This window comes from Crocodylus siamensis, chromosome 5 (assembly GCF_052110815.1).
Source record: "Crocodylus siamensis isolate JL-2025a chromosome 5, ASM5211081v1, whole genome shotgun sequence".
NCBI classification, from domain to species: domain Eukaryota; kingdom Metazoa; phylum Chordata; order Crocodylia; family Crocodylidae; genus Crocodylus; species Crocodylus siamensis.
In genome coordinates this window covers 150,815,180-150,840,369 of record NC_143399.1, presented here as the reverse complement: position 1 = coordinate 150,840,369, position 25,190 = coordinate 150,815,180, and the positions used below count along the sequence as shown (strand labels likewise).

Genomic DNA, 25,190 nt, shown 5'->3' with positions numbered 1-25,190 from the left:
TCACACAGCCCCCCGCCCCCGCAATCTATCGTCATGACCCTCTCCTGCCATTCATTGCCAATCCCCCACCAAGGCAATATGAACTTTGGCTTCTCAGATAATTTGCTGCCTATGCTGAAATTAAAAAGACCACAATGAACTGGTTTAACTTCTCACCACAAACCGGTTTGCCTTCAGGACCTGCTGATGACTTTTGTTCATTTAGAAATGACTGGCATTCCCAGACTCGCACAAATGCCTAATTCACACTGAAGCGGGAACAAGTACCAGGCTGTGGGTTGCACTGTAGACTCGAATTTATGCTGAAGACACAATCGTGCAATTATTTTTTTTTTAAATATAGCTTTACGTGTGCAGGAGCAACTCCAGACGAGCAACATTATCCCCATTGGAGATCCCACGCAGTCACCGAGCATTTACCAAAATCTGACTGTGGCATTTAGATTCCAAAACCGAGCTGAAAGGCCAGGAGATAAACCCCACTTTATTCTCCAGCACAGTATTTTCTTGTAGGGATTTTATACCTCATTGTTTTAAATATGTACCTCATGCAGAGGTTATTTTGGTGAGCTGGGCAGGGATATGGGGGGATCAGTCAGGTGGTTTCATAGCTTAAATAGGATTTTATCGTTTAAACCTGAGAGAATATTTGAAGTTTGACTTTTCACCCCCGAAGGAATGTATACAAACTTTCTTGATGCATATTGTTACAGGAAATAACAGCTCCCGGCCTCAGGCTTCACCCTTCCTGGGCTCTGTGCAACTCCCTGGTACTGTTTATATACTTCCAAGGCCGGATTCACGTGAGAAATGCCCTGGTGCTATCTTGTGTTTAGCCTGCTGAAGTTAGTGTGGGATTAGGTAGGAGGTGATAGATAGTACAGCAGAGTAGTGGGGGGAGCAAGATCCTGGCACTTCAAATGAAACATGCTCAATGTGTATAACATAGCTTGTTGGCAAATGGATCAACTCCTCCAAGCAGCTGTAAGGAAATTCAAGAGGAAAGCTGGGGAAATTATGTGAAAACTAGATTCAACGCTAAGGGACTCCGGCCTGTGTCTCCTAGACAAAGCCTCCTGCTGGCATCGCAAAAATAAAATAAAATGAAATGAAAAGGTAAGATTGAGCCTAAAATGACATAAGGTCAAATGATGCCATGAGTGTCTCTCCTGTAAAACTAGCTTTGCCACTGAGGGCAGCTCCTGAGCCTGGGCTCTGAGCTTTGGGAGATGTGGGTGTGCCTGCTTGCCATAAGCAATGGGAGAAGGCAGTGTAGCCACGCACATTTATAGACTAACTAAATAAGATATATAGAGAGCATAAGTTTTCATGAACCCAAGTTCACTTCATTAGATGCTGAACTCGGGTTCAGGAAAGCTTATATTCTCTGTACAATATATTTTATTTAGTTAATCTATATGGGTTCATCTCTCCCCGCCCTTCTGACTGACTTGACTAGCAAGGCTCACTTCCTCTGCAGAAGGAACGGCACCCGGGTGCCTCTCTCTGTCTGTCCCGGCTTTCTAAACCTCCAGGGGCAAAAGAGTGCTGTCACCTACCTCGGTGCAAATCTGATTTCAGAGCACAGCAGCATTTGACTCCTCAGGTGAGCCGGGGAAAGGCTACATCAAACCAAAGTGATTTCCAACTGTGTGGCGCTCAACTTATTTCAAGAAAACAAGTTTAGCCCCCAGCACCCTGCCATGGCACACTGGCCCCTGCCCCGCGTTATGGACCCACCTGGTGGTTTATTAAAGAAATGAGATTAGCAAATCTCACTGACAGGGAGACTATTTCTGCGGGTCTTTCAGTGGTGTCCGTACAAGAAGGGAACTGGGCTGTCTCCCGTGGAAATCTGTAGCATTTGGGAGCGGTTAGAGCTGGGCCTGCTCCAGACTTCTCAGCTGAGCAGCTGATTTAAAAAACAAAGCAGTCAGGGCTCCCCAAATGTCTCCCCTGGCTCGGTGACATGAGGACTGGCATCCTTCTCAGAGGTGTGGCAGGGTGGCTCACACTGCTTGGAAACGTTACCCCAAATTCCCCCCCCGGGGGGTGGGACTCAGAGAAAAATGTGCCTCGCCAGATCTGGAGACTAGGGAGGGCTTTACTAAAGGGACTGAGTGGGGGCTGGAGGGGGGAGAGCCCTACTTGGGGCAGCGGGATCTTCTCGGTGCGCCAAGCCCCGCACGCGCTATCGCTCCAGTGCTCACAGCCCAGGGTCCCAACAGCGTGGGAAAGGGCCTAGTGGAAGGCCACCCTGCTCCGTCCCCAGGGTTAAGCTTTCTCAGCAGGGTGAAGGGAGCACACGGACTTTCCAGGCCTTCATGGAGAAATGACGCCAGAAATAAGCCTCCCAGCCCTAAAAACGCATTTCGGAAATTCAGTTTCTGGATGGATTCGCTGGACTTTGAGTTGATCACCAAATGGCAGCCCTGTGTGCAAGTCCAGCCTGAGAGGCACACGCAGAGGAGTCGTACTCAGGGAGGGCCGGCAGCAAAGTCCCTCTGAACACCGCAGTCCTTTGGAAAAGTGCGTGTTTTCTGCCGTTTCAGCTGGAAGCAGATTTCGTTTCTTGCCTCCGCAGCGTCGATGAAAAGTTTTGCAGGAGAGTCAGTGCCCAGGGCTAGGTCTCTTGGATACAGGCTTAGGGGACAGTCCGCGGGTTTCTGCTCCAGGATCCGAGCCTGTTTTCTCGAGTGAAATCCACGAAGGGTATTTGTGCACCCGAGGTTTAGGTTTAAGTTTAGGTGCCTGGGTTTTTGTTTGTTTGTTTTTATTTAATCTATACTAATGCTTAAAAAGAACAGGAGGGCATGTTAATTAGTGAAAAAATGACCAGTCCCAGGCTCTACTGTTAATGAACAGAAATCATTTCACTTTGATCTGGCTCCTAACAAATATTTTTACCTAAAAAACATTGGCTCCTAATTGGATTGTGCAGGGGCCTTTAATCTCCAACACAACATTTGCAACCTCACCAGACTGCATTAAAATACGGCCGATAAACAGGAGGTAAACATGGCTTCACAGTAAAACGGGTTTTATGATCACAGCTTGGGTGCCACCTCGGGGGAAACCATACGCATTTAGAGCATGAAGAATACAACTTTTCCAAATCCACTTCCACTCTTCTTGATCTGTTTTTAATCAGAAATATTAGACATATATTCAGGGGATGTAAATCTTGCGCTAACAAGCCGTAGATTTAATACAGAATGGAAATTTTATTTTATTTTATTTTTTATTTTGGACAGTGGCAATGGCTACACTTCAGGGTCAAATTTGTGTGCAGCTTTTTAGGAAACGGATTATGGAGATTATCATTCCGTCATCAGAAAGAGGCTCCTTTTTGAAGTGTAGAAAGCAGTAGAAAAATTAACTCCCCCCACCCCCTTTTCTATTTCCGTGCTAGTGAAGCACATGCAGCAGGGAATGTGTTTCTTCCTGCGCGTGTATGCACATGAGGTTTGCAACGCGGGGCTGCAGATTTTTCAAATGTATACAGACAATCGGGGCGGGGGGGGGAGAGGATTAGGAAAAAGAAAGCCTTGCTTTCATTGCAGTTCGGTGAATTCAAGGCAAGAAAAAGTGCCAGAACATGATAATGACTCCCATAAATCCGAATTTATACGGCTTATAGTGGAGAGCTAGACACTTGCATTGAACACCTAGGACTAAGGGACTCTGCGGATTGTGCCCCCGGTGACTTCATTTCAGGGAGGAGCTGGCTTGTTTGTTTGTTTGCTTGCTTTATTTATAGACATTTCTATGGAGCTTATAGCCAGAAGATCCGAGCACCTACTGGGGTGGGATTTGCTTTCCTAAACGCGTCTGGACGCGAGAATTTCTCCCTAATCCAGCAGCAGCAGCAGAGACTTGTGCAAACATTCACCGGAGGCAGATTTAAGCAGATCCTTCGCGTGAGCAGCATTCACAGGAGAGCAGAGTGGGTGGCGGGGGAGAGTGTACTTACAAGCAGGGACACAAAAGCAATGAAACCAGTCTGAAAGCCACCGCGAAGCGGCAAAGCAGCCAGCAGGACAGTGTTTGTCAAAGGCTTTGAGAAAACAGGTGAAGAATTAAGATAGTGCACGGCACTGTGGTTATCACATGCAAATGGAAGGTTTAATCTGCTCTTTTATCTCTCCCATGGACCCGAACACCTCCAAAAGTCCTTTGAACAAATATTTAGTTTCCAAGCAATAAACGTGTGTTATGCAAAGAGAGAGCTCTTAGCCGCTCCAGTTCCAACTCGTTCTTACCGCTCCTGGGACGCGCTGAGGATGATCAAAGCGGTCACTTTACCTTTCCCAGCAGTGCCCGTTCAGACTATGAATGGCATTCAACCCGGATTTGGGTTTGGGGATGCACTTCCAAACACCGAACTTGGCCGTGACATTCACTTGCAGTTTCTGAACCTATCCGAAAGCAGCTCTTGTCCAGCCCTGACTGTAGCATTGTAAAAGTTCATAATAATTAGCACAAAAAATACTCGTTGGAAGTTAAAGTATCTGGGGCCTTCCCAAGTTATAAAGAAGAGCTGTTTCTAGTGAGGAGGCAGTTGCTACCACATTCGCAGCTGAGACCCAGACTAGGGGAAGGTGGAAATGATGCCTTTGAAACACTGCAATAGGGAAGGGGTTTCCTCCACTTATAAGGAAGAGAAAGCCAGCTGCTGTGACACAGAGTTGCTGGATTTTGACAACCAGATGAAGGGGCCCCTTTCTCAGCCACAGCTTTAGGGAGGGGAGGGGAGGGGGAGCAGGAGGTTTTTCTGGCTGCCCTAGCAGCATGCCACCGTCAGCTGGTATGGATGGAATAAAGCAAAACACTGGGCAGGACTCCCTGAAGGAAAGAAACCTTTCAGTGGAGTCATCAACCTGTCACCACTGTAATAAAGGTGTGACACACAGGAGTGCTGCTAAGGGCTGATCTTTATTTCCTGGCATCTGTCACATAACATGGGTCAGGGTTAGCAAAGGTTAACCCCCCAATATGGAAAGGGGGCAGTATCTATCCCTGCCAGCAGCTATTTTTTACGCCTGAGCTTTTGTGGTGTGATTAGTTTAAATAATAATAATAATACAAAGCATATCAGCCAGACACAACCACAGGCAAATATAGCCACTGAATAGCAACAAGATTGATCTAGGCTGGAAGTCAAGCTGGAGGCCCTGAGCCCCTTCCTTCCCTGTGAAGGGACTGCTCTGTCCTTTATTGTCTAAAAGCTTCAGTGCCTTTTCAGTTGCAGGCCATTTGCCGTTTTCAGCACTATTTCTTCTGCAGGGGCCTATTTGTCTACTGACAAGAATCTGCCACCTGGAACAAATACTTGTTGCTCCTGATCTTTTCATTGGCATGTTTTTCATGAACAAGTGCAGAGATAATGTTTGAGACATTCAGGATGTCCCCAAGATACAGAGACCATGTCCCTGGTCATCCCTTTGCCCCAAGAAAAAAGCATCATCTAATGAGTCCAGTGAGATCTATTACAGCAAGTGCAAGTGGGCACAGTTGTGGCCATAAGAGAAAACGAATGGAGTAAAGGAAACAGAATGTAAGTAATCAGAGACTACAGGACTAAGGCAGAGCTGTTTTTGCTGTGGTTTGTTTCAGCCAAACATTTATCAGATAGGATCCTGTTCTATCCAAGATGTAGTCAGCCTTTGTGCAATGTAGGTTAATAGGTTTCTATGAATCCATGCAGCAAAATGGCAAAAGTTCTTGGATTTTGGAGTTTTAAGGTACTAAGGGGGTTCTTTTCAATGTTGTTAGTGCATATGTAACTAAATGGTGATAGACAGGCAGAATATATTTGCAGCTTCTACAGAGCAGAAATGCAGGACAAATTCTTGGCCCACCTGAGCTTTGCTCATTGGATAGGCAAAGAAGTCAAGGTGCACATGTAATCTTGGGGGTTTATCCTGATGCCCACAACAGATTGGAACAGTTTTAATGCTGTTTTAATCTAGGACAGTGGCTGAAGGCCTTTAGCTTTTGTCCCAGAGCCTAGGAATTGTTAAGGACTAAGGATGCCTCAACCATAGCTTCAATTCTTTATTTGTACTACTAATGAACCAGGGATTGTGCTAGGTACTGTACAAATGCATGGTGAGAAGATAGGTCTGTCCCAGAGCTCTTACAATCTAAATATAAGATGAGATGGTACAGGCAAATTGGGCAGCACAAAAAATGCAGTAAAAACTTAAGAAGTGCCATACTACGTCAGACCAATGGAGTCCACCAGGCTGCAGCCCCTTCACAACCTCTTCCAGAACCTGTTGGGGTGGTTCTGCCTGCACTATCCTCCTCACCTGTTTTTTATGCCTGTGCCTCCCAACTTCAGGTCCCAAATCAGGGTTGTGGGGGGTCCACCACTCACTCCATCCTTCCTGCCTGCAGGGCTCTCCCGCACACAGTCTGGATGGCTTTTGCTCCATTGCTCCCCATGATCCTGGCCCAGCCCAGGCTCTGCTGGCACCACCAGCCATGAGTGAGGCAGTGGTGGGGGCAGGGGTGGGGGTCACAATCTGGATTTAGGTTCTCAGCAAAAAAGGGTTGGGAGTCACTGATTTATGCATTCTCCATCTGCAGCCCCACTAAGTCCTGGGGCCTCCTGGTTAACTTCCTCCTGACCCTAGCCAAGCTAGCCATCTATCTCACCAGGAAGGAAGTTCTGACTGAAAGAACTTCCACAGACCTTGGGGACACTCTCCTGTCCCTGGTCCGATCCCTTCTCTGGGCAGAGTTTCACTGGACAGTGTTCACTGACTCCTTGGACTCATTCAAGGGCCAGTGGGCACTGTTTGGTGTGCTCTGCTCAGTATCTCCTCTTGGTGTACTCATTTTAAATATACAATGTCACTCCAGTCCCTGTTATATTTTTAGTTGTCCAAAGGACTCAGTTGTTGCTTACTCAGCAGTGGCCTCCCTTCTAAAGGAAACATTGCATTTCTTAGTGCGTATTGTCCCTAAAGCAACAAACAGGCCTATCTCTGACAGTGGTAAGACTACATGTTTTAGAAGAAGAGCGCTGAACTGGGTACACCTAGAGTAATTTATCCCTCGCTCATTCATTACCTTCCCTGGCAGCCACTATCATTGGTTTAAAGATGTCAGAGAAAACATCTCTGACTGGTCTGTTTAATAGCTATGAATAAATCTATTGTCCATGAATTTGTCTTATCTCTTTTTTAAACTTGGCTATCCTATTTGCTTCTACAATGAGACAGCATCAGGCAGCTTGACTGGCGGTGGTTTTACTTTTTTCATAAAGTTTGTAGGGCATGAAGACAAGAGTCCCTGATGAAGAATTTAAGAGAGGGCTCCTCAGGATGCTTTTCAGGGGGTCAGCAGGGAAGTTTAGGAGGCAAGGGCATGACATGACAGCTGATTAAAAAGTAATAGTTCTTTTTCATTTAAAATGTCAAACTAAAACAAATTTTACCATTTCTAACTCTATTTTTGGGATTTTCCCCTGCTCTTTATGAGCAAATGTGAAAAAAGAAAGAAGGGAATCAGAGGCAAAGTGGGAGGAAATGTGAATTTAGAAAGACATACAAAATTGTTGAACATCTATTTTTGGAAATTTTTCAATTTAAAATATTTTCTAATAAAAACCAGGGCAACTGCTTCTACGTCAGGACAATCTGTGGATGCTTTTTGGTAGATGGGAGAACATGTAGAGAAAGGATCTGATGCTTAATGGCAGGCTGTATGACCAGTATAAAATGGCCCTAACAGATCAGAGAATGGGACTATTATTTTTTATCTTACTACTCCTATAAATTTTAAGAATCCCTGTATATAAATAGAATTACATCTTCAAAATGTTTTAGAAATATTAATGCTAATGCTTAAGGCATAAATAGCACAAAATATTCACTAGTTGATGCTCCCAGCAGCAGTACCCCACCACCAATTATCCCTACTTTTAAAGAGAAGGAAATGGAATCAGAAAGGTTATGACACGCTCAAGGCCATACATTGAGTCAGCACTCAAACCAGGAATAGAAGTCAGGATTTCCTGACTCCCAGCCTTCTCCTAAAGCCACTAAGACCACACTTTGGCTACTTCCAAACTGTGCTTCTAAGATGAACAATTTCTTTCTATGTAGTTAGAATGTTTTATACACTTGTACAACATGCTTGAATCAAGGGCAGCTGGAAATTAACTTCACGATTTTGGTAGTTTATTTGCATTTCAACTAGCACAGTGGGACTGTAGTAGCTACTTACTTAAATTCCAATACTATGTCTGACCTGCATAAGAGAATGACTTACATCCTACACCTAGGAAAGAAACAGTTTAGCCAGGATAGCTAAAGAGGGTGAGAGTGTGAACAAGACACCAAGCAAGGAGGAGTGAGACTGCTAGAATTTGTCTACGCCCCCACAATTTTGAATCAGTTTAACTATATAATTTGAGGCCTAGAAAGAAAATTGTACCTGACTAAGTAAGGGCTTGTCCACACACAAAATTACCTTGATTTAACATAAAGTTTAGTTTAAACTTTAGTTGAGAACTGTCTTTTTTCAGTTTTAAAAAAGCTTTACTTCCTTTTAGATCAGGTCACTTCCTTGTAAATGACTGATAAGGACCTGCTTACTTGCAAAGTTTAAGGCATGATTTTAAGTTATTTGTCTGAACTGATGTATGGAAACAGTCTGTGTGGAGACTGTTACTTGGTTTTAATTAGGCTTAGTTATTTCAGTTTAGTTTATATTCACTGAGAACAGATTTAAGCAAAACCAAAATGTGACACTCACTATGCAGTATGAGACTGCACAAAGGGATTGTCACTTTCTTAATGTTTGCACTCCAACAATTCACTTTGGCATATACTTAAAAAGTTCATGGAGTTGGATATAAATTAAAGCAGGGTAACTGTTCCTTAATAATTTCATGTGTGGATACCTATGGTAAGCCTTGTTTGCAGTTTAACTCTTACTCTGGAATTGTGGTTTACTACAAGGAAATCCATGTGAGTAAAGGTAGGGTGTGGGTTTAAAGGGAAGAACCATTCCTCATAACACATTCCCTGCATGGAAATTCTTAAACATCTCTCCAAGTGTTTACATGGGGAAGAGTCAATGAGGAACATCTTATTGGCTGGGCAAACTAATCTGGTGCTATTTTTTTCTAGACAGACAGTCTGTGAGTTAGAGCCAACTTCTGTGGTGTGTTGTTAGCATTTGGATGTAAGTTGCATCCAACACACTGAATTAGACTTAATAGCCCCAAAACAGATGGTTTTCCACACCCCCACCATGAACAGGAGGCCCTAACCAGGAGACTGGACTGTTTGCTGTGAACTCAATAGAAAAAGGGTGCAAGGTCTTGCTGGAGAAAGGTGTGAGTTCTCCCAGAGCAGACTAAAATGAAGGAGATGAGCTGCAATTATTCACATCAAAAAATAAACCCCAGGGGAGCTTGCATATGTGTGATGAGCTCCAGAGATGGTAACTGGGTGATAGACCTTTCTCTTATAGTGTTCTGGTAGTTTATGCCTACTGGGATGAGGCATGCTGGAGCGAACAGGTCAGGTACCTGTATTTGTCTCTGACTTTCTCCTGTCTCCAGTAGAGATACTCTTTCAGTTCCATTGGCTGTTCATTGTTGAGCTGTTCTGGCCTTGCTCTGCATTGCCAACAATAACATCAGTAAAAGTGCCAGGGAGGAACTGACAAGTGGGTAGGATTCACATGAAGATATGGTACAAGGACAATGTTGTTAACCCCCATATATTCATCCCATCCATGCACTCTGGTCTCACAGCTCCATGGTATGGTTGTCACTGTTCTCATTATCTGACTCTGTACCAGAGAGCTCTTGAGTGGATATGAATAACCTTTTAGAGAAGCAGAGCATTGACTGCCCTAGTTATGGGTCTTCACTAGTGGCAGGTTATGTCTTGTCTTGTGTTGTGGCAGGGTTGAAGGTAGTGTTATGAAGAGTTTAAGATTCTGGATGGTTTGGCTGCCTCAGGCAGAGGGTTGGACTAGATGTGGCCTCCGCAGGCCCCTTCCAGCCCCACTTCTCTATGTCCCACTGCACTCCAGCTGATCCGGATCTGAGCCCATCGCTCCAGGTCTGTTGTGCACCCGGCTCCTCCGCATTTTGTGGTCTTAGGCGAATACATGAGAGACACGGCGCTGGTGTCAGGCAAGGCGGTGGAATTGTATCCCTGAATGGGAGATAAGCTGCTAGTTCCCCTCGGGAGGGGGCAGGACAGGGGTGGGGGAGTCTGTGGCCGCCTCCAGCTCAGACCTGAACCTTTGGCAACCCCAGCCTTTTACCGACCAAGCAGCTGCTCTTGCACTTCCCGATTTCCACGCCGATGCAGCCATTTGATTTCGCCCTAATCCGTACACAAGTTCGGATTTCCCGGGGCTGGGAGAGTTTCGTCCCAGCAGGCACCAGAGCGGGGATTACATGCACCTGCCACGCCGAGATGTGGTCCCGGCGATTGGGTTTTCACAGCGCGCCCCGTATCAGTTTCTAACCCCGGGCTGCCCGGGAGCCCCGCAGCCCGGGGGCAGGCGGGCACGGCCGCGGGAGCCAGGCCAGCCTTTCCTGGGCACGCCTGTGTCAGGGACCCGGAGCCCCAGAGCTGCTCAGGCCTGGGGGAGCTGTGAAACCCCCGCGGGTTGGAAGACCCCCAGCTCTGCGCGGTGCAGCGTACAGAAACGGCCCCGCTCCCTGCAGCCCCCTGGCCCCGGGCCCGTGCCACACAGGGGCAGAGAGGGCTGGGTGCTGACAGCCAGAGTGACCTGGCGTGTGCCTGTGCGTCACACACATCAATTCAGATTTCTTTTGTGTGCAAATATCTAGCTGGTCTAATTAAAGATATCACCTCTGCCACGAGTTGTGATTCCTGGGGTTTGCCACTCCCCCGCAGCCTCCAGCACTGAAGGTCTCCTTCCGAGGCTGTGCCCCAGATGCCCGTGCTCGAGTGATGCCCTGTTCCTCCAAGACTGTGGGCAGCGCCTTTCGGGAGCTGCCCTTTCCCTGCGCATGGCGCCGCACGGGGGAGTCGCTTCCGACGGTGTGACATTGCCAGTCCCTGCCCCCCCCAGTATAAACCTCCAACAAGGTGGCTTGCGAGGGCAGGAGTTTTTCCCGGGTCATGATGTCGTAAGACAAGCCCTTTCGGGGCAGTAGAAAGACAAGCAGGAGCGCACCGCATCCACCCAGGTGAGCCCCCTTCCTCTGAGCGCAGCCGGCGGCAGGAACTGAGCGGAGAACCGGGATCAGCATGGCCCGTGACGTAACAGTGCAAGCAGTGAGCTCACGCCACGAGACAGATCGCCCCTGCAGGGGGAGAAGCATGACGTCATGCGAGCTGCAGCCAGCCTGCCATAAAAAGAGAGAATGACGCTGTGTTGCGAAGACAACCTGTCACCTTTGTGTCACTGTTTGCTGCTGGGGCCGCTCCCGCCCGTTGCGGGGTAAGCCCAGAGCCCCTCTCACGCCCCCTGGGGACTGCAGCCCCCCGGGAGATGTCCCCGAGGGCGGGGAGCCGCAGGGTGACCCCGCGGCCGCCGCTCCTAGCCCCCGGCCCAAGAGTGAAATGGCGCTTTCCAGCTGCCAAGCGCCTTGCAAGCCGGAGAGGAAACCAGGTGCTGCGGGAGCCCGTCGGCTCAGCACGTCTCCCTCTTGCTCCAGACCCCGGCTCAGCCCTGCCGCCTGGGGCCGGCCGGCTGCGTGCAGCTGCCCCCCCGCGCCCGAAGGGACACATTCACAGCCTGAGCTTCTTCCGAGGAAAACAACCCTATTCTGTACGGCGCGGGCCCGTCTCCCACCCAGAAGCTGCTGCATTTCAGTCACCCTCAAATGTGCGGAGGCTTGGAGCCCTCTCCAGAGGCGAGGTGCTCAATGCACACACAGCTAAGCACCCAGACACAACGCTCGCTCGTGTCCACTGCTCCCAGCACAGCCGCAGCCTGCCTGTCTGCTCCCCCCCCGCACATCCATCCGGCATTTTTGGCCAAGATCAAGCGAGACTGGGGCCATCTGAACCCCAAGAGCCACGCAGCCTCGACGACTGAGTTCTGCTTGAACGTGACTAGTGAGCTTTGCCCGCTTCCATTTGGAACTGGTTTGCCCTTGAGAAAGAAAAAGGTTAAAGAACTGAATCCATGCAGCCGAATCCTAGTCTAAGGACCCGCGCGATTTCCTCCCCTCCTGGTGAACTAGCAGAAAGCATCCTCTTTCGCTTCGCACTAGCGAGGGCCTTTCCAATGTCCCTGTCACTAACACTGAGGTGCAGTGGGACAGGGCTGGACTCTGGCTCCTGTCCCATGGAGCTTCCCGCCCCTCTGTAAGAGACGTTTATAGCACAGACGTGCTTTCCCAGAGAGGATCCAGCCCGCCCGGAGGGACTGGGGGCGGGGGAGCGGCTTATTTGCAATGTGGGAGGAGAAGGGGGAGAGCATGACAAGGTCAGGGAGGCGAGCTCTGTTTTCCTTTCCAGTCAGGGTGGCGCTTGTTGAACCCGCAGAGGACCGGGTTTCAGGCCCCACCAGCCTGCTCCCGCACCCAAAGGAATTAGAAATGATGCCCAAACTTGTGCGAGGAGGCGGGGAACAGACCTTGGCCCCGGGCAGAGAAGGGGCCACACGTGTCCGGCGGCCCTGGGACGCCAGGGGCAAGGCGGGGTCTCCTGGAGCTTCCCCGCCCTGCCCTGCCCGCTGCCCCCGGGGGCCTCCCTCGGTTTAGGATCCAAATGCGGTCTAACGAGCTGAGGCCAGAATGGCGTCGCCCTGTGGGCGGGGGACGGGCCTGAGGAGCTTTAAGTCCGCGGAGAAATGGCAATGGAAAGCACTGGGAAGGATTATAGACTCCAGTGCCCCCCGCCTCTTGCTCCTGCTGATGTCGCATGAATCCTGTCTGCCAGGAGCAGGCCTGACTGCTCCCCAGAGGCCCGCAGGCCGGCTCGAGAGCCCAGGGCCGGCCAGGGATCCGCTCCAGCACGATCGGCATGTTTATCATCGCCGTGGACGACGAGAGGAACAACACGAGACAGAATGAGTCATCCTGCAATGAAAGCCCCTCTGCGCCTCGCACAGCCTGTGCTGCCTGTGTAGGCAGTGGGGGTGAATCTGCCCGCCTAGCCAAGCACTGGTGGGTCTGGGAGCAATTTTAAGACAGGGATTTTCAAACAACCTTGGCTTTGACATCACTCAAGATTATGCGTGCGTTTGTCACGCTAAACAGCCAGCCGACAAACAGATACCTACCCACCTACATTCTGACAGACCGACTACAACTACCCATACATACATACAAAGCCAAGCCCTTGACTCTAGGAAAGTGGGTACGTATGTATTTGTACTGACGGACTGACAGATACATACATACATACATACATACTTGCTTACATACATACATATTTTGGCATTATTAAGACAGGGATTTCGAAATGCCCTCGGTTTTGACATCGCTCAAGGGTGTGTGTGTGTGAGTGTGTGTTGTGTTTTTGTCACGCTAGATAGATAGGCCCAGAGAGGAACAGATGGATGGATAGATGGATGGGTAGGCTACAAACGTACAAACATACATTCACATTTTCAAGGGAGGGATTTCCAAATACCCTTGGTATCCCACAAGATAATGTTTGTGTGGAACTATCGCATCACATAGATAGACAACTAGATAGACAGACACGCATATATTTACCGTGTGCACATACATACACCTCATACATGACTGCGAATATATCACAGAAAGTTGCATGATCTCGCGCGCACACACGCACAGATTAGGGGTCAGAGGGCGGTGAATCAGGGGGGCTGAAATTAAATAAAATGTTGCTTTCTTTATTTCTATGTACTAAGGATGCGCCCCTGTCCCCCCGGGTGTGCGCAGGACAAGTGAATTGAAGCAGCCGCCCCGCCGGCGCCGGGGCCAGCACAGAGCCCGGGCCCCGCGCCCACGCGCCCCACGCGCCTGCGGTGCGGCAGGGAGGCCGGCGGGGTGGGATGGGGGGATGGTCCTTCTTTCTGCTCCTTCGTGCTCCGACTAGTTTGAATTCAGAGCCTTTCAAGTCTCCTGGGCTCCGAGCTCCCGGGAAGAAGAAGGAGCAGCGGCTGATCGCCGCTTGCGGCCAAACCGGAGCATCCTCGGGCACCCGGCGGCACCGGGCAGCCTCCGAGGCCAGCCGGGCTGTGCGGGAGCGGGGGCGCCCCTTGCCCAGGCCTGGGAAGGCGGCGCAGGCGAAGCCGCCCCTGGTCCCCTCCTCAAGGGCTGCCTGTGTGGCCGGCGGCTCCTGCAGCGCGCTCGCGGCCCGGAGCGGAGCGGAGCGGGCTCCGGGGCTCCTTTCATCTCTGCGGCCCATCAGCAGTGGGGGGCGCAAGAAGACAGCAGTTTGGGCCAGGCTCTGTGATGAGGGGAAGGGCCGGCTGGCCGGGAGCAGGGAAGGAGGCTCTGCCAGGAAGGCGAGGCTGGGGGTGGGGGACACAGAGCCGGCCATGCGCAATCCTGGCACGCAGGAAAATGGTGATCGGAGCCTGCCCAGCCCTCCCCCTGCTCCTGCCAGCTCCTGCCAGCTTCGCAGGGGCACTGAGCGGGGAGGCTTTCATCTGTCTCCCGGATCCTCCCTGCCTCCTTTGTTGGTGCCGGACCCGCACTGGGGCGTCTGCAGGGGCATCGCCTCCAAGGCGATTGCATTGAAACCCCTTCCAGTTCCTAGCTCTGCTACTGCTAGTCCCTACAGTGTGCGGGGGACAGACTCCGGGCAACGGGGAGAGAAAACCTAAATAAGCAGAACCTCACGATAGACAGATAGCTGGCTAGCTAGATAGCTAGAGAGAGAAAGAGAGAGATCATACATACATACATACATACATACATACATACGGAGATAGATGGGCAGACAGACAGACAGACAGCGGCTTGGACCAGGCGCTGAAACCCCCTCAGTGCTGCCTGAGCCCGGGCAGTCGGGTCTTTCTGTAAAGACTCAGACCTGCTTCAGGCTCCCTGGGAAGACAGACGCTTGTTCTGTGCTTTCCTTCCTGAAAAGCAACCTCTGCACTCCTCTTGCTGGCCATTTCCGGGAATAGGTTGCCTTAGCATTTCCTCTTTTATCAGTAGAAATTACTTGAGGAGCACACTTCGGTGCTGTTTTTTTGCCATTTTCTACCATCCATTGTGAGACCACAATTAAAAGAATTTACTCGGGCCTTTCTGAAACGAAGGTGTGAATTTCTGAATGAAGTAAATGCCATTTCCTACTTATATTTGTTCCGTTTATGGGTGTCTTTTCGTGACCTGGGAATCCACGCTGTGATCTCCACTGTTCTGTGCTGATCTCACACAAACTTATTAGAGCCGGTGTGTCAGCCCTGGTCTGGAGGGGAGCCAGTTCCTCAGCGACCAGAATAATGAGTCAGGAAAACAATACTTTGCTGAGCAGGGGGGGACAAGCAGAAACAGAGCTTGACTTTCTCTGGACGTCTATTTTGCTCCCATTTTATTTGCTCAATCTGGGAAACGTACACGTGGAAAAAAAGGCCCTGTATGAAATCTTTGCAAAGGCAAAATGCTCACGGTAGTAGGACTGGGACAGGCCTGGCTGTCTGAAGGCCCGGGGAGTTGCTAGAGAGCAACGTATGGCTCCTGGGAACTCCACGACCTGCTCGTGCTGCAGCTTCTCATTCTTTTTAACGAGATGCAAATCCTCTCCAATGTTTCTCTCCGCTCCGTTTCCTCTCCGCGCTGTGGACGTTGTGCCTAACGCGCAATACCGATTTTAAGCATTTATAGGGCTGCAGTAAAAATCAGAGCCTTACAAGAGACTCTCTCCTGCAGCCTCTGACCTGCTGTAACTTGCCGAAGAAGTGTGAACTGCAGGGTGGAAAGAAAGGCAGCCAGGTTGCAGCCTGACACCCGGCATCGCCATCACGTGTGGCCGAAGCTCTGAACTTCTGCTGAGCAACTATTGTTCCCACCCTAGCTACTTTGTCCCCTCGCTACTGACGGCCTAAGAAACCGAGTAATAATAAAATTAATCTAATTTTGCTCAGCAAATCAGTGTGAATTAACCGGCATCTAAAGGTCATGCCTTTTTGCCTGAAGCCCCCGGGAGGTCGTTGGGACGCTTTCCTTGGTAAAGACTAATTCACAGTGTCAGGAAACGATTTGCTCGGTCCGGGTCCCAGAGGGCAGCAGGATGCTTTCTCTTCCCTGCTCACCCGGAGCTACCTGCCTGCTGCGGGCGTGGCTGGTGACCCGCGCTTTGGGTACTAGGGCACCCCTTGTCTGCAGGGGAGGGTGGAAGGAGCTGTAGCTCTCCCTTCCGCTGCAGGCACCAGCTTCCCAGCTGAAGACCGGCTTCTTCCCAGTCCCGCCCCGCTCCGCCCCCCGCAGCCGCTTGCCCAGCCCCGCGCTGCTTTACAGAGACAGACAGGTAGCGTCGGAAATGTCAGACATGGGGAGGGTAGGAGGGCTTTCTTCCCTCCCCGCCCCACACTCTGCAGAGGGATAGGGTGGCAGGAACACCCCCAGCTCTGTATTAGGAAGAATCGGACTGCAGAAAAGCTACTCAGAGAAACTACGGTGTAAATGCAAACCGTGTCAGCACCGTGACTGGATACCCAGGACGTTCAAGGCGCCCTGGGCTCAGAACTGCCCGGAGTCCTCTCCGCAGGTTTAGGGATGGGGTCGCTCTGGGCCAGTTCTTTAGGAGCCATCACTTTTGGGGGATGGGCATCGCAATCCCTCTAATGGCTGGAGGGTTTTCTGGGGACAGGGTCACCGGGTGAAACGAGGCGTTGCACGCTCAAGCCATTCATTGCACTTCCCCGAGAGACACAAGCTGCCCCGTGTGGGGCACAAGCCGCTGGTAGGGGGCCACGGCCCTCCTGGAACGGGCAGGGACCAGTCAGCCTCAGGACGCGGGGCAGGGGGGGCTGTGGGTGAGTGTTAATGGAAATACGCGCCCACGGAAGCTAGAAGCAGCAAGTCAGCTGATGGGCGGCCAGGTGTTTTGTTTCCCGTCTTCCGCCTACAACGAGATCAGCTCGCTCTCCACACCGACCTCTTGATCCCACTCCCCACATTTCACCCGATGGGAAAATGCTCCCCTGGGGTCCTCCTCTTTCTGAGCAGTCCTTAGAGTTTCAGGACACGAGGGTAAAAATACAAGCGTAATTACTTTCCCTATCCGAAAGCATGGTCGTGACCTAGTTGTTCCCTTTCGGCAGGAGGTGGGAATTCAGAGGAAAGAGCAGGTTGACACTCGACGTAACTGAACCCATAAAATCCTCGCTGCAGCCTTTTAAGTGACCCCTCCCCAACCCCAGCAGAAGGCAGAGACTCCGGATTAACGAGTATCCTTCAAGTCCTGTGCTAGTTTGACTGAACTGTCCTAAGCAAAGCCATCTTCAGGCAGACGGACAGACGCAGTAAGTGTGTGTGTGTGGGAAGCCCCTCCCCTCCTCCTTATTCTCCGTTTGTTTCATGAAATACATGGCCCTTCTCTAGGTGAGCATGCCACCTGTAGAGAGTTAAAATGCATAGGTCCTTCGCCACAAGAGCTGTGAATCACAAGCTCCGGTGTCCCTGGTTGCCCTGATGGCAAGCCCATGCGAGAATAAAAAGAGATCGAGGAACTTGTCTTCTGCCGAGGCCCAAAGCCTGGTTTGTGTCCCTTTTCCGGAATCAATTCACCCTCCTTGAAAGGGGCTCCTCGGACATGTGCTGTTCTTACCACCCCTTTTAGTGTGCAAGGAAGAAGAGAAGCTGTGTGGATATCAGCGACTCTGCCCCCTGGCCCGATCCTGCACTCCACTGAGGAAAGGCCCCGATCCAGCCTGAATTTCATGGGCGCAAGATCGGGATCAGCTGTATGGTCTGGTCTCCGGTCCTTGACAGGTGCAGAGAAGGGCCAGGCGGATCCCGGCAATGCTGGCCGAGAGGTGGCCGGGCACACGGAGCTTGCACTGACACCCTCGCACCCTTCACCCCTGCCCTCTTCGCCACTTCCCTGGGCCACCTGTTCTCAAGGCACCAACTTGTCCTCCCCTCCCTCCGGAATAATGCGCCGAAGATTTCCTTCTCTCCGAAGCATTCATCTCTAACCATGTCGTAAAAGAAACAGTCTTAATAAACCAGAGAAAATCATGCCAGTAGCTTTAACATCACCCATCACAATTCCTGAACTAGATTCTCTTTGCCTGTGTCTCCTGTGTGCCCGCCTTTTCCGGGACTGCTGGTCTGGAAAGCAGTCCATTTTGTTTTAAGCAAGTGGGGAGAAGAGGACTTGGATCCCGGGCTTGGTAAGAGTCGTGGCAAGATCCCCCCCAAAATGAGTCTCTACCTTGCTGCCCGGGAACTAAGTGGCCATCTCCAGTTGCTGCTACATAGAAAGCGGGTTATTCAGGCACCCTGTCCCGGACTGACCGGTCTGAAGGGAGCGATCTGGTTTCCAGCTCCGCTGCGACAGTCTACGCTTCCCGCTTCCGCACGAGCACACAGGGACAGCGCCATACCCGCCCTGCGCAGCGCCGATGGCTCCACGAGCACACGGCCCTTGGAAGGGCATCCCTGTCTCTCCAGCCCCGTGGCAGCCAGGGGGCCGTGCGATAAAGCAGGGGGCAGTTTGGGGGCGCTCTGAGTTATGATGCGGTGGCGGTGAGCTCCGTCTTAAAGCCTGAAGGCTCCGTCGGTGCATGCACTTTCCAAACAGCCCGGAACAGCCTCCCCGGTGGTAAACTCAGCCCCGGCTTGCAGTCCTGGAGCATCGTTTCTGCGGGAGTCCGGGTGCTGCCAAGCACCGGGCATGGAGCACGGCCGGGGGGAGCTCACTTCAGGGAAGATCCCTGACAGCCCAGCCCAGAGCACACAGAGGAGAGGAGCCTGTAAGGAGGGCCTGATCCCATGTAAGGGACTAGACTAGAGGACGCCCTTTGCCTTCAGCAGATGCAAAGCTCTTACCTCGGGCATGCGGTGCGTGTCCCACTTCTGAGACAGGGGCCAGGCCCCTTTGACAGACCAGCGCACAGGAAGGAGACTGGATATTTTGGGGCGGTGAGGGTGTAGGGACAGAGGGAAGATGAGGAGGAAAGGCAACGCCCACCAGGTAAAGGCTTGGTTCTGAAACCATCCCAGCCTGAGGACCGCAGGGCACATCTACCCGGCACCGGTCCTTCCCAGATCCGACCTCTCCAGAAGGTTATCTTCCAAGCCGCCCAGGTGTGATTGTCTTCATAGGACCTGGAAACATTTCTCAACATCGTGGATTAAAGCTACTACTACTACTATTATTATTATTATTATTATTATTGTCTTTGCAAACGAAGGATCTGGTATCTCCTTAGCGATCTTACCCAGGAGGGACACTCGTCCCCCCCGGGCACAAACACGCACACACTCCAATGCGGTTACCTGTTTGAGTTAACTGTGTTGGACTTGAATCGCTGTCTAGCAAGTGGGGCAGCTTGGTCTCTCCCCGAGGAAGGCTAAGCAATCGGCTCGGGGGACTCAGAGCAACTCTCCATTGGCCAGTCAGTTTGCCAAGGAGCCATGACCTATTCCCCCCTCCCGCCCCCAGGTCCTGAGCTGCCTTGCTCAGAGTCGGTTTGTTCAAGCCGCTTGAACCCCGGCTGCACTCTCCCCCGGCCTCCGCTCTGCGAGAAGAGCCAGCGGTAACTCGCTTTCACCCGGTTTGCAAGGAGGCAGGCTGGAGCTGTGTCAGCCTCCGGTCTTTCTCCTTTCACAATTCATTGGTTGCTTTCTTAATCAACTAGGGGACTAGATCATTCATGGACTTCCGTCTCCACTGCTTCTGCGCCCCCCAGCTGAGATCCCCTGCCCTCACTTTCCAGATGGTCCCCTTCTGCAAACAGCTGAAAAAAAAGAGGCAAGAAAATCCCAACCACCAGAATGCTGTAGTGTGTAGGTCACATTGCTGGGGAAGAGAGGGTCCCACTTCCCACTGGGCTTGAACTGCGATTCCTTTGTCCAGGATGAGGAGGGGCTCGGGTCTAGGAGCTGAGGCTAAAATCTGAAGGAAGATAACAGAACATGACATTTTTAGTGACAAGGTCCCACAGGCTCAGAGAGTAGTCAGGCTACAGTGCTGTGACTCGGACGTGGCTGGTGAATTTCGCAAATGAGGATAATGCTTAGAAGCTCGGAGGGTGGCTGTGTCACTGTCGCCCCATCAAAGCAGCTATTTTATTTGCCATAAAATAATATGCCTCTGTTTGGAAGCATTCTAGTTTAATCGATTTCCTGACAAGACGGTAAATCCTGGTTTCTTTTTGCCCGTGATCATCTTTCGAAGTCTTCGTCACGTGGCTGTAAAGAAAACATGTAAAGTGCTCCTCTCCTTCTGTGTTTCGGAGGTTTGTGCCCTTCCAAAACAACGTCACCTCAAATATGCCAGTAAATTCCTTCCCAGATTGGAAACCTAATTGGTTGAACGTTTTCTGTAACCCGACTAGCCAATAACTCTCTTTGAGAGTATAGGACAATCTCGTTACAACAGATGGTGAAAATTACTTTCCTCTCCATGTGTGAGTAAACATTAAAAAAGAGATGAGATGCTTCCCATGCTCGTTATAAATATCAAAATACACTGAAGAGACTACATATGCTACTGGATTGATTGTATTTTTATAGGGCCCCTTATTTTAGATAAGCACGGTACAAATGGTTGTCCTTGTCACTTATTGTTTACGACATCTGCTGTTTTGCATAAGAAGTGGATTTCATAACTTCTGTTTTGCTGAGCCTGCCCGGCTCTCGGCGCTGGGTCTTCAGCGGGTTTTTCTTCCTGCAAAAGACAAGAGTGTTAGGCAGATGGGTCTGACGCCGAGGTGGGGGGTGGGAAGCCTTCGCAACCCAGCGCCGACCCCGCAAAACGAACCGAGATAAGCAGATTGGACCAGGACACGGTACAGCAGAAGCCCAGGAGGCTAGCTACGACTAGGAACAAAATGACCTGAAGTTTCAAAACGCGGCGGTTCTGGTACCGGCGGGGCTGGAAGGGAAAGCAAGCACTGCACGCGGGTGGCTCGGGAGCGATGACAAGGCGCTGCCCGGGAAGCGAGCGGCTGCCCGCGGCCAGCGCCGCGCAGGTACGAGCGTGCGCCCTTCTGCCGGAGGAGCGGATCCGCGCCTCCTCGCCCCGGCAGCGCCGCTGCGGATCTCCCGGGCACGGGTCTGCACCTTGCCCCGCTCGCCGGCTCCTCGGCTGCATTCCAGCTCCCACTCCCCAGCCCCAGCTCCTCACACCTGGTGCATCCCCGGGAGCCATTTAGCGCCGGCTCTTCCTTTCATCTTCCCCGTGGCAGCCGGGGCTATTTATCCCCCAGCAATCGCGGCGTGGCGTCACCAGTGGTACTGTAATGACGATTGCACCATTAAGGATGACAGCTTAGAAAGAAGAGGGCCATGGTGATCCCTCCCAGAGCTAGCGCTGCGCGGTGTAGTGTTCGCATCACAAGGTCACCCTAGCTCACCGCTGGCTCCTCGGCACCGGCGGAGGCTGCGGCGCTGCTCGGGGCCGGGGCAAAGGGCTGGCGGGGGGGCGCTGGATCTGCTTTCCCAGCCGCGCACCATGGAAGGCAGGAAGGACATGGTGATGTTCCTGGAAGGAGGGCAGCTGGGCACGCTGGTTGGCAAGAGGGTGCCCGGCTTGGCCGAAGCGGTGGGAAGCCCCGCTCCGGACCCGCAGGACAAGATGATGCACCGGAGCTGCCTGAGCCCCCGCGCCGGGCCGCCCCTGGCGCCCCGGGAAAGGGCCGCGGGAGAGGACGAGGAGGTAGAGGTGCTCCCGGGGGCAGGCACGGGCCCGGAGGGGCGCTCCGCGGCCGCGGCGCTGCTCTCGGCCGGCCAGCCAGCGGCCCCGGAGCCCCTGGCCGCCAAAGGGCAGCAGAGCAGCTCGGACACCGAGTCGGATTTCTATGAGGAAATCGAGGTGAGCTGCACCCCGGACTGCGCCGCGGGGAGCGCCGCCGAGTACCAGCACAGCAAAGGTACCGCCCGCCGGGCCCGGCGCCGGGGGAGGGGGGTCCGCGCCCCTTTCGGCCCCGCGACGGGGGGCGGCCGCACCCGGCGCGCAGGGCACCCCGCGATCGCAGCCCCTGCGCGCAGGGCACCCGTAGGGGGCACAGCTCCCTGCCCCGCCAGTCCTCGGCCCCCGCCCCGCCGCCCGGGGGCATTGTCTGTTGTGTTGCAAGGCGGCCTGGCCTGGCCGAGATCAAACGGGCCGAGCCGTGGCTGGGGGGCAGCCCCGGGGCCTGTTCGCACGGGGGCTGCAAAGGGCCGAATTGCCTTGTCACTTCCCTGGCTCGGTGGCGCCAGCTCGGAAATGGTCCCAATGGCTTAATTGCCTTTGGTCTCGGGCACAGTGAGGGGCTGGATGCATTTGAAAGCGGGCGGGCCTCCCCCCACCTCCCTGCCAGCCCGCCGGGAGAGAGAGCGGGGAGCGCGCCTCGCTTTTGCCCGGGCGCGGCGTGGGGACGGGGAAGAGCATAACTGCCCCCCCCACCGCACACACACACACACACACACCCCACCACCGCCACCACCGCCACCACCACCACTGCCAGAGGACCTCCTCGCACCCTTTGGGCTCTGCCCCTCGTGCCAGCCACTTGCCACTGCTGTGCTGCGGGAGGGCAGGGGAGCTCTGGCCATCGCTCGGGCTGGAGCCTGTGACCTGGGGGTGGGAGGGGGAAATGCCCCGGTGGGGGGATCTGCCGCAGACCCAGCTCCCCACCGAGCCCTGCGGAGCGGGCAGCCCTACGGGGCCGGGCCGGGGGGCACAGCTCTGCCCCGCGCGCAGGGAGAGCCAGGGCCGCCGGCGGCGCCCCCTCCCCGCGCCGGGGTCAGCCGGGCCGGGCCGGGCCGGGGGGCGGAGGAGAGCCCTGGCCGGCCCCGCGGGTGTGTCACGCCTGTGTCTCTGCTCCCCCGTGCAGGGCAGTGCTCCGAGGCGCTGGCGGGCAGCCCGAGCGGCGGGGCGGAGCACCCCAAGGGCAGCGGCGGCAGCGGCGGGGCGCAGGGCTCCCTGGCCTGCAGCGCCAGCGACCAGATGCGCCGCTACCGCACGGCCTTCACCCGCGAGCAGATCGCCCGGCTGGAGAAGGAGTTTTACCGCGAGAACTACGTGTCCCGGCCCCGGCGCTGCGAGCTGGCAGCTGCTTTAAATCTGCCAGAAACCACCATCAAGGTACAGGCAGCCCGGACATGGTTTCAATTAGCACAATATAAATCTCAATGGCCAAACTTCCCTGCAAAACGCTGGGACGCCTCTCCCCGCCCGGGCCCTGCAGCGAAGCACAAAGGCAGCGCCCGGCTGGAAGCGGGGAAGAGCCGGGGCTCCTCCTTTGCCCTGCGGGCTGGGGGTGCAAGACTGACCCCCCGCACCGTGCACGAAGCAGCCCCTCTCCCCTGGCGCCGGGCAGGCTCCTGCTGGGGGGCAGTAGGTCCACTAGCGGGGGGGGGGCAGGGGGCAACTGAGTGCCCCGAGAGGGGTGATCATGCGGAAAGAAACAAGTGGCTGCTGAAGCCACAACTCCCGGCAGGTTTGGAGCGGCTTTGCCATGGGCCCCTGCCCCGGGCAACTCCCAGGCGAGCGGGGCAGCTGGGCCCGGGCCGGTGCCCGGCAAAGCCGGGGCAGGGGTTGCAGCTCGGGACCTTCCCGGCCGAAGCAGCGGCCAGGCCCCGTGCACGGGCCGGGCCGGGCTCAGAGCCTGTCTGTCTGCTCTGTCTCCCCCAGGTGTGGTTCCAGAACCGCCGCATGAAGGACAAGAGGCAGCGCTTGGCTATGACCTGGCCTCACCCCGCAGACCCGGCGTTTTATACCTACATGATGAGTCACGCGGCGGCCACGGGCAACCTCCCCTACCCCTTCCCGTCCCACCTGCCCCTGCCCTACTACTCCCACATGGGCATCGGAGCCACCTCGGCCTCTGCTGCCGCCCCGTTCAGCACCCCGCTGAGACCGCTGGACACCTTCCGGGTCCTCTCCCACCCCTACCCCAGACCAGAACTGCTGTGCGCCTTCAGACACCCCTCCCTGTACCCTGCCCCGACCCATGGACTCGGCAGCGCGGGGGGCGGCCCCTGCTCATGCCTGGCTTGTCACAGCAGCCAGTCCAACGGACTGGCCCAGAGACCTTCCGGATCAGACTTTACCTGCTCAGCCACAACCAGGACTGACTCTTTCCTCACTTTCACGCCCTCCGTGCTGAGCAAAGCCACCTCCGTACCCATGGACCAGCGGGAAGAAGTACCTTTAACGAGATAGAGGGTCATCTCAGGTTTATAAATACGGTGCCCTGCGAGTTAACGTGCTTACAGCCAAGGTTTATTTAATCGCGTTGTCTCCCATAAGTGGACATCTTTGGGGGGGGGGGAAGACTAAAAATAGCTCAGTCTTTGAAGGATTTACATTTCAAGAGAAAACACAGAAGAGCAAAAAAACCAAAACAAACAAACCCCGAATGATTTCTGTGTAAAGGTTCAGGAGGCAAAAACAAACCCTGACATTCACTACGGTACCCCATAGACATGAGCTAGGACTGCATTTTCCATGGACAGATCCTTGCCAAGGGACAGGACTATCTCTAAACCGCCACCACCACCGGCCCACCTCCTTCTGCACAATCCTATCTGACTGAGAAGCAGAATTTGAAATACTTGAACGAAAAATGTCGTTTGCTAACAAGAGGTCTCCCGTGGGCAGAGGGAGGAAAGATTGTTCACCCACCACCGAGCAGGGTTTCCGGATTGCAGCCTAGCAGTATCAGCCAGCTCTTTCTGGAAGGGGTGGGAGATGCTTTCCCGTACCGAAATTACTTTCCGGGTTTAACTGCATTCTTTACCTCTCCTGCCCCTGTCTCAGCCTGGGTTTGGAAGCAGAAAGCCAGTATTTCGTCTCCCTGTTCTCCCAACTTTTATGTTTATGAGACAGACTAAAATTGGCAAGGAAAAAAATAAGCTGCCAGTTGGTGGGTCAGAGCTATTTGTCCTTTAGCTCGACAATGTCCTATTATCAGTTGCTGAAATGTGCACACACTGAGGAAATTAGCAAGTGATGTATATGGAAGGGGGCTTTTTGAATGTCGAATGTATAATATTCTCTGAACAGAGACCCTGTGCCAAACGTTAACAAGCCGCCAAGGGAAGAGATTAGGTGACAGGGAGAAGAACTCCTTCAGACAATCTGCAAATT

At 53.1% G+C, this 25,190-nt stretch overlaps 1 protein-coding gene across 4 annotated transcripts; it reads left to right on the top strand.

Moving 5' to 3' along the window:
- The first annotated feature begins 20,776 nt into the window (after nucleotides 1-20,776).
- On the top strand, nucleotides 20,777-24,498 carry EVX1 (even-skipped homeobox 1). 4 transcript variants are annotated; one of them, XM_090046679.1, is made up of 3 exons: nucleotides 20,777-21,087; nucleotides 22,933-23,183; nucleotides 23,733-24,498. In XM_090046679.1, exons 2-3 carry the CDS (start codon nucleotides 23,046-23,048, stop codon nucleotides 24,261-24,263), a joined length of 669 nt encoding a protein of 222 aa, XP_089902805.1. In that variant the 5' UTR covers nucleotides 20,777-21,087; nucleotides 22,933-23,045; the 3' UTR covers nucleotides 24,264-24,498. The 4 variants fall into 4 exon arrangements, with proteins under 4 accessions (XP_089902805.1, XP_089902802.1, XP_089902804.1 ...); XM_090046676.1 differs by having other exon boundaries at nucleotides 20,777-21,987; XM_090046678.1 differs by lacking the exon at nucleotides 20,777-21,087 and adding an exon at nucleotides 21,799-21,929.
- The last annotated feature ends 692 nt before the right edge of the window (nucleotides 24,499-25,190 follow it).

What these genes read in the sequence shown, in the direction of transcription:
- EVX1 (XM_090046675.1), top strand. Translation starts at nt 22,374, where the DNA reads ATGCATTTGAAAGCGGGCGGGCCTCCCCCCACCTCCCTGCCAGCCCGC. An exon ending in TGCCAGAAACCACCATCAAG is followed by an intron (nt 23,184 to 23,732) that starts GTACAGGCAGCC and finishes TGTCTCCCCCAG; the next exon opens with GTGTGGTTCCAGAACCGCCG.